The sequence below is a fragment of the Cavenderia fasciculata genome (genome assembly GCF_000203815.1).
Source record: "Cavenderia fasciculata unplaced genomic scaffold Scf_Dfasci-G-o-80e12.f1-5, whole genome shotgun sequence".
NCBI lineage: Eukaryota > Evosea > Eumycetozoa > Acytosteliales > Cavenderiaceae > Cavenderia > Cavenderia fasciculata.
Window position 1 is genome coordinate 2,621,670 of NW_004457735.1, and position 13,216 is coordinate 2,634,885.

Genomic DNA, 13,216 nt, shown 5'->3' on the forward strand with positions numbered 1-13,216 from the left:
TATCTTTCTTCTCTCTCTCTTTCTCTTTTTCTATCTATAAATATCTCTCTCTTCTCTCTCTCTCTACATACATATACATATGGACAAAACTTCTTCTTGGCATTATCCCTCCCTTCAAATATATCCAAAAACCATTCCAATCATTTGCCGTCTCATCACACAGTATGTCTTTTAAGAAAAGGTCAAGCACTCATAGAAATGGATTCTCTTCAATCATCATCGAACATCATCGCCACCAATCCTATAACATTCCAAAATCAAAAAGTAATTACCATCTTACCCCAAAACTTGCCAATCATTTTGATCATCATCATTATCATCATATGATTCTCCATCCCCAATACTCAATGAATTCATAAAGAAACCAAATACTAATTGCATTGCTTCTCTTTTCTTCTCTCGCTCTTTTATTTTTAGATATATTTCTCATATTCCAAGAGTCAACACTTGCATAGTTCAAAAAAGGGATCAGGAGCTCAGACACCAACATCCCCATCGAATATCCTTTTATGTTCAATTCTTACACCAATCTTTCCCATTTCAACATCCACTCTTTATACCATCATGTCACCATATGGACGTGTTTTGCGTATTGTCATTTTCCAAAAGAAAGGTTTACAAGCTTTTGTAGAGTATGTAGATAGTAATAGTAATAGTAATAGTAGATAGATACAACTATCATTTATTAATTAATTTTTTTTTATTTTTAGATTTGAATCACCATATTCTGCATGGGTAGCAAAGGAAGCATTAAATGGACAAGATATTTATACTGGAAGTTGTACCTTGCAAATAGATTATGCTAGAGTTGCAACCTTGAATGTAAAGCAAAATGATGATAAAACCTATGACTATACATCAGAGCATCCAGGATTTTCACTGCCAAGTTACAGTCCATTCCCCCAACCAGGTGCTCCAGGCGTTCATCCAGCACAACTGGATCCAACCTATGCCAAGCCAGCTGGCCCATACATGATGATGGGTCAACAGGCAGCCACCACAATGGGTATCCCTCCCTATGGAATGTATTCTGCCGCTCCAGGTGCCATGGGCATTGAGCCACCTTCACAAACAGTAATTATGGTTCATAGACTTGCAGACAGTGTCACATCGGACCAATTGTTCAACCTCTTTTGTCTCTATGGTAACGTCATCAAAATTAAAATGCTTCAAGGTGCCAAATCAGGAGCCATGGTTCAAATGGGCGATGGAATTCAAGCCGATACTGCCATTCATTGTTTAAATGGTGCTAGTATTTTTGGTCAAAGACTTTCTGTTTTCCATTCAAAGCATCCTGCTATTTCAGAATCTGATAAAACTAAAGGTAAAAAAAGAAAATAGATAGATAGATGTAGATTAGCTTCGTTTTTAATATATACTAAATTTTTTATTTATTTTTAGATTTTACTGATTCACCATTAAACAGATTTACAAAAGGAGGACTTGGATCTTATAAAAATATTTATAAACCATCAGCTACACTTTACTTTATAAATGTTCCAACCTCTTTTACAGAAAAAGATTTAACTCATGTAGGTTTAAACAAAAAAGGCCTGTACTACTTTCTCTCTAGAGGTCAATCAAAACTAATCCAACCTATCTATTTTTTTTTAGTTGTTTATTAATACTGGTACACATGCACCAAATACCATTAAATTCTTCCCACCATCTGGACCAAAATTAATGGGTTTGATAGAGTTTTCAGATGTAAAATGGGCAACTGAAGCATTGATGATTGTAAATAACACTCGCCTTGATGGAAATGTATTGAGATTATCGTTTACGATCAACACCATCAACAAAAATGACAAGGTTCCAAATGGAGCTACCACTGGCCAATTGTAGCTTTACCATATCACCAAACAACAACAACAACAACAACAACAACAACAACAATCACCCGGTGTATAAATGTTAATATTAAGATCAAAACGGAGGAGAACAAAAAAAACAAAACAAAAAAGAAAAAAAAGAAAAAAAAGAAAATGTGGAAATCATTATTTAAATTAATAATGAACAACTAAACTAAACCAAACAAACAATAACAAAAAAGTAGATTCAAAATATCTAGACAAATATCTACTGCTACCTACTACAACTACCACCTACACTTGCTCAAGTAATAATTAAAAATAAAAGTTTAAATACATATAAAACAAACAAGAGGTATTTATTTATCAAGTAAGATGTTGAAGTAAATTAATGAAATTGGGAGAATAGAAAGAGGCTGTTCTATCAACTACAACAAAGTGAACTGTTTCATTTTGATTTGAAGGAATATGAATTACATTTTTAGATAACATTTCAAGCAAAGTGGAGGCCATGTCACCTATTGCCTTAGACCATTCTTCTTTAACAAGGTTAATTTCTAGTTTGGATTGACATGCAAAGAAAACTCTTGGTCCATCAATCGTCCCAGTTAGTAATGATAGGAAATCAAAATCTAAAGATTCTCCTTTAAGAAATAATCTAGTATGGCCACCTAAAAATGTTTCTTTTTTAATCCCTAGGAATCTCTTGTCTATTGGTAGTACTTCTTTTCCTTTTTGATTGAATATTAGTTATTAGTAAATTGTAGATTTTAAATATATTTTGAATAATAATAAATATATTTACTTTGGTAATCCACTTGTAATAAAGTTGACTTTAATCCTCTTCCTAATCTTCAATGGTAAGAGTTGTCAGTAAACAGTTCCGCGATAGTGATTGATTCCACATTTAGATAATAAAATAATGCTAACTTGACTTGGAGCAAACGATTGCTGAATTTCTCCCAATTTAGAAAATAGTTTTCATTCTCTAATCCATGTACAAGGTCATACAAAAGACCAAAAGAGGGTTCTTCTTGGAGATCAATGGAGTTCCAATCTATAAAAAGTAGTGGAAAGCAAACACCATCATTGTATCTTGTAATCACCCCAAGTTGTTCAAACTCTTTAAATGTGGGAGAATCTGCTTCTGGGCAACTAGTTTCCCAAGACCAAACAGTTTTACATGTAATAGAATATGCCAATAAAGTGGGAAAAAAGGTGTTGTTTGCAGTGTCGAGACCTAGATGTTTTTCTAGTCGATGACGTGTCTGGGTAAGAACCTCTCGATAATCTTGGTATGTTGCATAAATTGTCGTTCCCATATCATTCATTACATTTAAAAGTGTTTCTAAAAGTCTTGGCCATCCACCGACAAACATGAGTGCATATTTGAAAGCTGGTAAATCCCAATAGTCTTTAAACTTTGTTTGGGATATAATTTGTCGAACTGGACTATTGGGTGACAAGGTTTCTAGTTGGTCAACTGGAACGCTATAGTAACGATAAGATGATGAAAACCCATGCTCAATAGATTCTGCTCCACCAATGACAGGGACAATAAAGATACTATTAATACTACATTGGAAACTCCCAAGTTGCATCTGAAGTGTTTGTAATTTTGAAAATTTCTCTTGGTGACGACTTGAATCCAAAAGTAAGTGGTGAGAGTCGTCTATTCCAATATATATTCCCAAGGGTTTGTTTTTTGAAAGATTTGTTTGAAGTGACTCTTGATATTCTATACACTCCATCGCTAGATTAGTAGAAAGAAGAATACCTGGAAATTGAGTGATCCAAAGATCCAAAAATTGAAAAAAACCAATGCTGAGGTTAAAATAGGCATACAAGACTCTGAGAGAAAATGATGTCATAATAGATATTTTCTCTGATTCAACGTTGTAATAATCGGCAAATGATAAATAGAGGCCGACACTATGTGCTACCCGATCTTTAAGTTGTTGGTGTAGAATGGATGGAAATTCAGATAGAATTCTAGTTTTTCCAATTCCAGGGGCACCTGTAACTATAAACATTGATGATCGCACCCATGCTTCAGATGAAAGACTAAAGTGTTTAATGACCTCTTTTGAGTTTTTTATAATAAACTCGATAGGTTCATCTCTACCAACAAAAGAAAAGTTTGCTCCATAAGTAGTTATGAATGGTTTTGTTGTCTCTTTTGGATTTCCATCCATTTTACGAGAACATCTGTTAGAGCAGGGGAAAGTTATTAGATCATATTGTTTAAAAAGCCCTTGCTTCTATTGAAGATAAAAACAATAGCAGGCAATGGTTTGAAACAACTTACCTCTTTTTTCTAATATTGGGTTGAATAACATTCTTTATACACAAGATTAATGATTAATGTTAAAATAAATAAACAAAAAAAAAAGAAAGAATAAACTATTGAGAAACTAAAATGAATCGATTCAAGATCAAAAGGGAATAAATAAATATTAATTTTAAATATAAATTAAAATTTAAGATAATCTTTTGTTTTAAAACATAAGAAATTGATGACGATTTTTATTTGTTTGATTGTTAAATTGAGATTTGTGTGTCATTGATCAATGACCACTGCGTGTTATATTCATATAACTTGTGTAATAGTATATTTGTTTTAAACAACTGTAATAATACTGTTATTTTTTCTCCTCTTGAAATAATAAATAATTGTTTGTTTTTTTGGAACAACAAGATAAGAAATTAATTTTAATTCCTGTTGTTTGCCATTGTTGATATTGGTGTTGTCTTTTCTTTTTTTTATAACCAAGTAAAGATTGAAAATCCAATTGGTGCAACCATAAAGAAAACAACGATTAAAGCTGTTACAACTGGTATGGCTTTATCTCCTTGATTGTTAAATACTACCTCTGATATGATTGGCGTTTGAGGTTTTTGACTCTTAAATGTAAAGGTGTGAGAACCTTGGAAAATGTCAAGCATTTGGAAGTCGAGTGTTTGGGATTGGCTAATTTGAGAGGTCTCCTTTTTACATTCTTTTATCGATATGGGAATGAGTGGATAACTTTGGAAAGTGACAGGATAAAACGATGATTGACAACTTGATTCTTGGAACATTGGGTCACAATAGTCCATTGCTATTTGGTGTGGATTATCGTGTAATCTAAATGCAAGTGTACACAATCTTTGAGCTATTGCACCGGCACATGTTTGAGCAATGATATCCAAATTTTCAACATTATTTTGGTTCCCTATCAGATCTGGATTGGTACGAGACATCCAAACAGCCTCCTTTATAAAATCATCTATATACATTCCACTATTATTACTTGGTTTGTGACAGATTTCATTTCCCTCTGGCGGCAACAAAGTTGAATAAAAGTCATCATTTACAGGTACTTTTGATTCAATCAAATGTTGATAACTAATTGACATTGAATCCATTAAATTTAAATTCTTTATCCTTTCTCCAACATTTTGATTATTAATATGGTTATTATTGTTATGATTATTATTATTATTTAATTGACAAAAGTTAAATAGATATCCATTATTTTCTATACATTTAATTTCATTGTTTTCCACTTTTAAAATACAATTTGGATACTTGGTTAATATTATTATTTCTTTTTTTTTTTTCTATTTTTTCATTATATAATCAATCTATATTCATACCTCCTCTAAATAATATTATAGCACTTATAATATATACAGATAAAAAGTAGTTTAATCTATTCATTTTCATTCCTCTATTCTTTTCTAATCTATTCTAATCTATTCTCCTTCTCTTTGTAGTTAATTTTTCAAAACACATGTGAACAACTTAAAATACAACAACAACAAGAACTAATAATATAAATAATATCGATGGATGGATGATGGCTGTAGCTATCTATCTGGCTAGGTAGTTTTTTTGTTTTTGATTTGATTTTAAAAAGATAAAGAGACCATTCCATCATCATCACCATCATCCACTGATTCAACTACTCCTACAACACTATAGTGCATGCGTGGTGGATTGGACAGATGAAAGAAATGGTGTCAATTGTTTCAAAGCAATTGCTCGCCCCCCAAATTTTTGTACCTGTAAGGAAACGATCTAAGATACCCCCCCACACAAACTGATAGATTGATTGGGTGGTGCGAAGAGTTATTTATTCACACATTCACACACTTATAAAACACCATTTTTGTTATGACCAAATTATTGATGAACAACAGATACCCACCCGATAAAGAGGGGTGTAGGTAGATTGGTGGGTAGGTTGCTCGTCAATAAGATTAAGATTTAAATAGTTTGTACCTTTTATGGTAAAACTTTAATAGCCACCTGGCTGATTGATGCATCCATCAACCAAACAAACAACAATATCATCTTTTTCTTTTAAAGTTTTGTTTGTTCAATCGCATTGCAAGCAATGCAGTCTACTACTATTTTTATTTTAATCGGTTCTATCAATAGTTGTGTAGGTGGTAGGTTGGTAGGGTCAGGCGATCCGATCAAAACTGTGTTACCAAGTTGAGTTGGTTGTGGTAGTGGTCGTGGTTGTGGTAGTTGTTGAGGTGGCTTAGATCTTATCTTGGGCTATTAATAGTAAGGGTTTTTTTGGATTGGTTGGGGTATCTTTATTTTAATTTTTTTTTGATTGGGGGGTTATTTTTTTGGAGGTAACGTACTAGGATCTATAAATCCTTTTTGAGTTTTCTTTAAGTATTTGTTGTGAGCAAACGATAACAATCCATTACCATGGTATCTTTGAATATCGGCTTTACGTACTGGGAATGCTGCAAGATCCTTGTTGTTGGCGGGTGACTCTCTGGAAAACTTGTGGAGTAGTTCGATGGGACGGTTGGCATTGCGCTGGCTGTGAACAGCACATTGAATGGCCGTACCAATCTCGTAGCAAATGTTGAGCTGCTCTTCAATGTTGGTCGAGTTGAGGCTGAGTGCTGGACGCAGTGTAATGTAGGGGACGTTGTTGTTTTTGGCAAATGGTTGGATAAATGAGGGTGGTTTGTAGGTGGCGGGATTTTCAAACCAAATCTGAATGCCTACTTGTTGGTCATAGACCTTTGAACGGAGTGACGAAGAGATGGAGCTCTTCCAGTCGGTGAACCGACCCACTTTGACCTTGTAGATGGAAGAAAGGGGGAACTTTTTGTCGTGGATGACGGCCAGGTTGACCCAGTCGTATTTGACACGATGGATAGCTTCAGTCGTGACAAGTACGATACGGTCGCTTTCATAGTCTTTAAAATTGATGCTGTACATGACCCAACCCTTGATGACACGCTCGCCACCCGGGATGTTCTTTTGCGAGTGTTGAATCGACTGCGCGACGTTGGGTGAGTAGTGGTACGACTCGGGTCGGTTCAAAAAGTCTTTCACCTCGTTGACACGGCCGCACCACGTGTCAATGTCCTTGTCACTGTCGACCAATGTCCAAAACTTGACCTCGTCGGTCAGACCCTTCATAAAGTTCTCGTGTGCCTGGATGTCTTCGACGTTGGGTGCCAACAGCTGCTGCTGCTGCTCGTCGTTCTTTTTGCCAAGCATCTCGCTGTTGATCGCGAGTACGGTGGGAGTGGATGGCGGCGAGATGATCGACGCGAGCTCTTTGATGGGGTACTTGACGCCCTGCACGACCGGTCCGCCCGTGCCGTTGGGTTGCACGATCGCCAGCGTCTGCCAGTCGTTGCCCCACACGGCGGTGACCGCCAGTCCCTGCGTCGACTCAACACGGATCGGTTTGTCAATATTGAGCCCAGTGCCAATACCCGTGTGCGGCGATCCCCATGCAAACAACGACCCCTTTTCCGTGATGGCAAAGCAGTTCTTTGAGTATGGCGAGCACTGTCTAATACGCGTGTTTCCAAAGACGTCGGCTGTCGACACCTTGACCGGTGCAGACACATAGTCTTTGTTGTTGTACGCCACCTTTTCCTTGGGGACGGGTACGATCGAGAGCAGTCCCGATTCACGCGACCCCCACATATAGAGCGATCCCGACTCGAGCGACACCGACGTCATATAGTCAGGACCGGCCGAAATTGATATAAAACGCTCCCCAATATCCTTGAGCAGGGTAGGCAGACTTGAAAACTTGTTGTTTTCTCCCAAACCAAGTTGACCCTGCAGACCTTCACCCCACGACAACATGTGGCCGCTGTCGCTGAGCATGACGGAAAAGTTGTTACCCGCGGCAACATCGATGGCGAAAAAGGTCTGGTCCTGTATCTTTTTGGGCCCCTTTTCCGACGACGAACGGTTACGGTTGCCTAGTGCTTTACCCGATCCCCACGCATAGATATTGCCACCGTCATCGACGGCCAGACAATGTGTCTGCGACATGGACACCTTGACAACCTGCGATCTGAACCCTTCGAGTAGACGAGGATGGTGCACGTCGCTCTCTGAGCCCGTTCCGTTGAGATGGTTGGTTGCTCTTCCCCATCCATACACCTTTCCATTCTCTGTGAGGACAACGCAAACATCTTCCTCTGGTGAAGCCACAATTTGAACAACCTTGACGTGATCCAAATCGTATATGCGCGATGGTTCTCTACATGCGCCATCTACACCGTGTCCCAGTGCAAACCCACTGCCCCAATCGAAAATAGATCCGTCTTGGAACGACACATAACTGCATCTATTTCCAACAGCCATACAACTTGGTCTACCCTTGCCTTGTGTGCTCTTGGTCGGACGGAAAACGGTCATTCTATCATCGGGCTCATTGTCAGTGGCAAAGATCGATCCTGAACTCCATAATTGTGCCGATGCAACTTGTTCGGCATCACTACTACTATTTACAAAACTGTCCGGTAGGTCTGGATATGCCTTTGACTTATCACCATGTATCTCGATCGTTCCTTGCGGTGTAGGTATTCTACCCTCGTCATTCTCGACCAACAAAAACAGCGAATAGTTTTCACATACTGCTATCTGATTAATCTTTAGTCCATTTGTTTCACTTGGTGACAATTGATATACTCTTTCAGGTTCCACATAATTCATTACAAACTTTGTTCCTAAACTTCCCTTGACTTGAATATTAAAAATAAATAAATTGTTGGTATCATTGTGTTTGTTTGTTTATATTGTACAATATATATATATATTGTTATTTACATACCATTATAACCCCAACTATAAACATCACCATTAACAGTAATTACAAATGATTGGAAATGATTGGCATGAAGGTAGATTACTTTTGGTAGGTTGTTGATATAGGTTGGTGTGACTTGCATGTAATCATATTGTGATTGGTTGATTCCCAACGCTCCATTCTTGTTGCTACCCCATGACAAGACACGTCCATCGGCTGTCAATGCCAACGCATGGTTGTAGCCACAGGCAACTTGTTTCAACGGACCAAATCCCCAATCCAACTCGACCAGTTCGATCTTTTTTGAATCAATCTTTTCATTGTCGGTTTCGTTGGTGGCCTTGTTGGGACCCAAACAAGTGGATGCATAGTCTCCAAACCCAAACAATTTACCGTCTTTGGTAAGGAGTAGGGTGTATCCTTCACCGGCGACCATCTGGACAACTGGATCTTGTTGATGATTGGGACACCCGACCAAATCAACTTTGGTGGGAGTAGGATAGACTTGACCTCCAAAACCGAGGGGACGACCCCAAACGTAGAATGAAAAGGTCGATGTGATGGCAATACCATGCGACACACCAACAGCGACCATTTCAACACCCGAGTCAAAGCCACCCATCATACGAATACTCTCCAAGTCAATCTCTGTGCCAACACCAGTACGAAAGTCGGATGAATTACCCAGCGAGTATAGTGCACCATTATCGGCCAAAAAGAATGTAAAGTTCTTGTCACGATGCGTGTTTGAAAAGACGGCCCGGCAACTAGTCTCTGCCGACTCGCCCGTGAACAATGAAAGTTGTTTGGGGACTGTCACCTGACTGCTTGATGACTTGACACCCAAGAACCCACTGCCCATTGCATAGACCAAGCCACGATTATCAACTAGAAACGAAGCTGTCGATGAACATGTGATCGATTTATAAACCCGTCCTAATGATTCCTTGTCATGTTGTAATGCTGCTATTGGTACTATCTGTTTCTGTTGTTGTTGTTGTTGATTACCACCAACTACTCCACTACCAATTTCTTCTCCACAACTCCATAATGACATTATTATTATTAATTATGAACTTGTTTGTTTGTTTGTTTGATGATTATAGTTGATCAAATGAGGGAATGAAGATAAGATGGATGATAGCTATGAATTGAGTTTTATATGTGTATGTATGTATAATATAACAAGATGTATAATAAAAAATAAATAATAAATAATGTTTGTGTTTGGTTTTGATGTTGTTGGGTATAGGTGTGTGTTTGTTTTAATTTCTATTTTCTGTGTACACCCACCAACAACACTGAACTGCCCCTTCTTCCTTATCTTAATTGATTTTAATTAAAAAAATATCATAAGAAACGCGTTGCACATCTGAAATCAGATCTGAGATTAGGACAAACCCAAACAACCAACCATCATAATTTGCCGTTGAAAAGTTATTCCAAGATGAATCGTCAATTTTTGTTTTTTTTGAGTATTAATCATCTAGATTATCGATTGATTGATCATGAATGTTTGTTGCTTATTTTAGATTATCTAGAGAGATCAATGGTAGTACTTAATTTATTTAAATTTTAAAGGTAAATTTAAATAATCTCTTTGAATGGTTTCTTCTAAATTGGCCAATTCAATTACTTTGTTTTTAAGTTCTTCAGTGTGTGCTTGGTATTCATTGATTTTGTTTGAACTTTCGTTTGAGAATTTACCAACATTACGAATAATCTCCATGTCGTCCAATTGGAATTGATCGTTTAATTGTACGGGTGAAACCTTTTCAGAGATGGCTTGGAATAGGTCTGGTTCATTGTACCAAATGGCACATCCCTTTTGCTCAACCAATTTAGTGTTATGACATCCTTTTCCTCTGTCTCTACATCCATGATACCAAACTTTTTCTTCAAATTTACCAACAATTGAAACTGCCACACCTAGTCTATCAGCTCTACCAACTCTACCAACTCTATGAATATAATCTTCAAATGTATCTGGTAATGTATAATCTAAAGAGAAAGGAATAGAATAAAAGTAAATAAATACAATATTTTCTAATTTTCTTTTTTCTTTTTTTTTTTTCTATTTTTTGTTTTACATACTAATTACAAAAGGTAAACCTTGAATATCAATACCTCTACTTGCAACATCGGTACAAATTAAATACTTTACATCTCCATTTTTAAATTTCTCCAAGTTTTGTTTACGAACTTGAGCTTGCTTTTCACCGTGGAGTACGACACTTGAAAACTCGCTTTCCAAACCACCAAGACCACCACCAACTGCCTGTAAATACTTTTGGAGGTTATCACAATCGACACGAGTACGTGCAAAAATGAGAGCTTGGTCCATTTTGAAGGCACGGATGACACGGACTAAAAGCTGTGGTTTCAAGTACTTGATGGCAAGTGATTTTTGTTCGGGTGTTTTCAATCGATCCAAACTCTTTACATCCATAGCATGCATTGCATCGGTTGTAAATGGAACATGCTTTTCAGAGGTTGTATCAAGTGCGTCTTTCCAAAATTCGAATTTCTCGGGATCGGCAGTGACATAGGTATGTTGAATCAACTCTGGAATATAATCTTTACCCTTGAGATCTACCCATGTTGGTTGACGTGTGATTTGTTCGGCAAAACGTACAACATCGTTGGAGTGAAGTGTAGCTGAAAAGAATAAAACTTGGAGTCCTTGTTTGGGAAGACGGTTATATATATAGTTTAGGATCGAAAGGTTGTCACGGATCAATTGGTCGGCTTCATCCAACACGAAAAACTTGATTTGCGAGACATCAATGACACCCTCACGAATGTACTTGTCCAGCACACCGGGTGTTCCAACCACAATATCTCCATTTCTATTCAAATCTTTGATATTTCTTTTGGAAGCTGAAGCATCACTACCCAAACAGAGAACAGGTTCGATCTTTGGACTAGTCAAATATTTTGAAAAGTTTAAAATGGCAGAATAAGTTTGATCTGCCAATTCTTTAACTGGTTCAATAATTAATGATAATGGTTTTCTTGGTTCCTGTGGTTGTTGTGATTGTTGTTGTTGTTGATTCTTTCCTCCTCCTTTTTTGTTATTATTATTATTATTATTTGATACTTGTGCAGAAGTTGTTGTAGTTGTAGTTGTAGTTGATGTTACGGTTGTTTGATCTTGTTCCAATTCACCTTGACACATTGGTATATAACCACCCTTTGGAAGATGCTTTAATAGCTCTGTTGAACTTTGACCAAAGTTGAACCCCATTTCAGCATTTTTAAGGAGAACTGCTGGATAAAAGACTTGACCAAGTTTGGTTGCGTCTAGTTGATAGGCTTGTCCAAAATCCTCTCCGTTCTTTGTGAATGTGATTGTACCGGCTTCAGTGTCCAACAAACATCCAATCACGTCGTTTAGGCCATACCCAACCCCAAAGTTTTCAAACTTGTTCTCGTGTGACTTCTTTCCAGTTCCACCATACCCCCAACTAAACTTATCGGTACCAATCGAACGAGTACCCTTTTTCAACGACCATCCAACACGACACAACCCTTCATCCTTGACAGTAGCTTCATAATAATATTTTCCAGCTTTTGATACACCATATGTAACACGACCACCTGCCCAATCCTTGGCACGTGATTGGCACAACAAACCATTGATTGCCAAATCCTTGTCTCTATCTTCTGTTGACCATTCAATCTTTTTTGTTGTTGTTGTTGATTCTTGTTCTTGTTCACCATTATTGTCGGTAGTAGTTGCAGGTACTGAAATCTCAGCCTTTTTGTTTATAGTTTCATATGTAATTTGTAAGATTGGTAATGCAAATGCTCCTGTTTTACCTGATCCTGTTTCTGCTGCCTAAATATATATATATAAATATAGATAATTTGTTAATCTCTCTTCATCTCTCTCTCTCTCTCTCTCTCTCTCTATCTCTATTGTTATGTTTAAACATACAGCTAGAACATCTCCACCACCTAGAATCAATGGGATTGCTTCTTGTTGTATTGGAGTTGGTAATACCCATTCCAACTCTTCAACAGCGCAAATAATCTCTGGCATAACACCTAAATCTTCAAATGCTGACTATATTTATATATGTAATACATTGTATTAATATCTACTATTTTGTTATTCAACTTGACTACTTACCATTCTTTTACTTTATTTTTGTTGTTGACTATTATTACAATACTTTTCGAAGTCGACTTTATGTGAAAGATAATAGATATATATAGATATATAGATATAGTTTGATGAGACAAACAAATAAATAAAGAATATATAGATATAGTTTGATGAGACAAACAAATAAATAAAGAAAAGAGAGTTCTGATCAGACGTCT

The 13,216-nt window shown here is 36.9% G+C and overlaps 5 protein-coding genes across 5 annotated transcripts; 1 reads left to right on the top strand and 4 right to left on the bottom strand.

Moving 5' to 3' along the window:
• Positions 1 to 198: 198 nt before the first annotated feature.
• Positions 199 to 1,911, top strand: DFA_05842 (RNA-binding region RNP-1 domain-containing protein; the record flags this gene model as incomplete). Its single annotated transcript, XM_004361502.1, has 6 exons — positions 199 to 264; positions 418 to 632; positions 711 to 1,324; positions 1,402 to 1,532; positions 1,615 to 1,737; positions 1,846 to 1,911. 6 exons carry the CDS (start codon positions 199 to 201, stop codon positions 1,909 to 1,911), a joined length of 1,215 nt encoding a protein of 404 aa, XP_004361559.1.
• A 266-nt stretch (positions 1,912 to 2,177) lies between these two features.
• DFA_05843 (uncharacterized protein) lies at positions 2,178 to 4,006 on the bottom strand (the record flags this gene model as incomplete). The annotated part of the gene is made up of 4 exons (XM_004361503.1): positions 2,178 to 2,542; positions 2,617 to 2,663; positions 2,823 to 3,483; positions 3,556 to 4,006. 4 exons carry the CDS (start codon positions 4,004 to 4,006, stop codon positions 2,178 to 2,180), a joined length of 1,524 nt encoding a protein of 507 aa, XP_004361560.1.
• Positions 4,007 to 4,574: 568 nt separating this feature from the next.
• On the bottom strand, positions 4,575 to 5,514 carry DFA_05844 (uncharacterized protein; the record flags this gene model as incomplete). Its single annotated transcript, XM_004361504.1, has 2 exons — positions 4,575 to 5,332; positions 5,451 to 5,514. 2 exons carry the CDS (start codon positions 5,512 to 5,514, stop codon positions 4,575 to 4,577), a joined length of 822 nt encoding a protein of 273 aa, XP_004361561.1.
• Positions 5,515 to 5,705: 191 nt separating this feature from the next.
• DFA_05845 (ankyrin repeat-containing protein) lies at positions 5,706 to 9,944 on the bottom strand (the record flags this gene model as incomplete). The annotated part of the gene is made up of 5 exons (XM_004361505.1): positions 5,706 to 5,764; positions 6,453 to 7,274; positions 7,974 to 8,679; positions 8,716 to 8,822; positions 8,912 to 9,944. The coding sequence occupies 5 exons, from the start codon at positions 9,942 to 9,944 to the stop codon at positions 5,706 to 5,708; spliced, it is 2,727 nt and encodes a 908-aa protein (XP_004361562.1).
• A 507-nt stretch (positions 9,945 to 10,451) lies between these two features.
• Positions 10,452 to 13,025, bottom strand: ddx1 (putative RNA helicase; the record flags this gene model as incomplete). Its single annotated transcript, XM_004361506.1, has 4 exons — positions 10,452 to 10,888; positions 10,982 to 12,728; positions 12,828 to 12,956; positions 13,023 to 13,025. 4 exons carry the CDS (start codon positions 13,023 to 13,025, stop codon positions 10,452 to 10,454), a joined length of 2,316 nt encoding a protein of 771 aa, XP_004361563.1.
• Between the last annotated feature and the right edge of the window lie 191 nt (positions 13,026 to 13,216).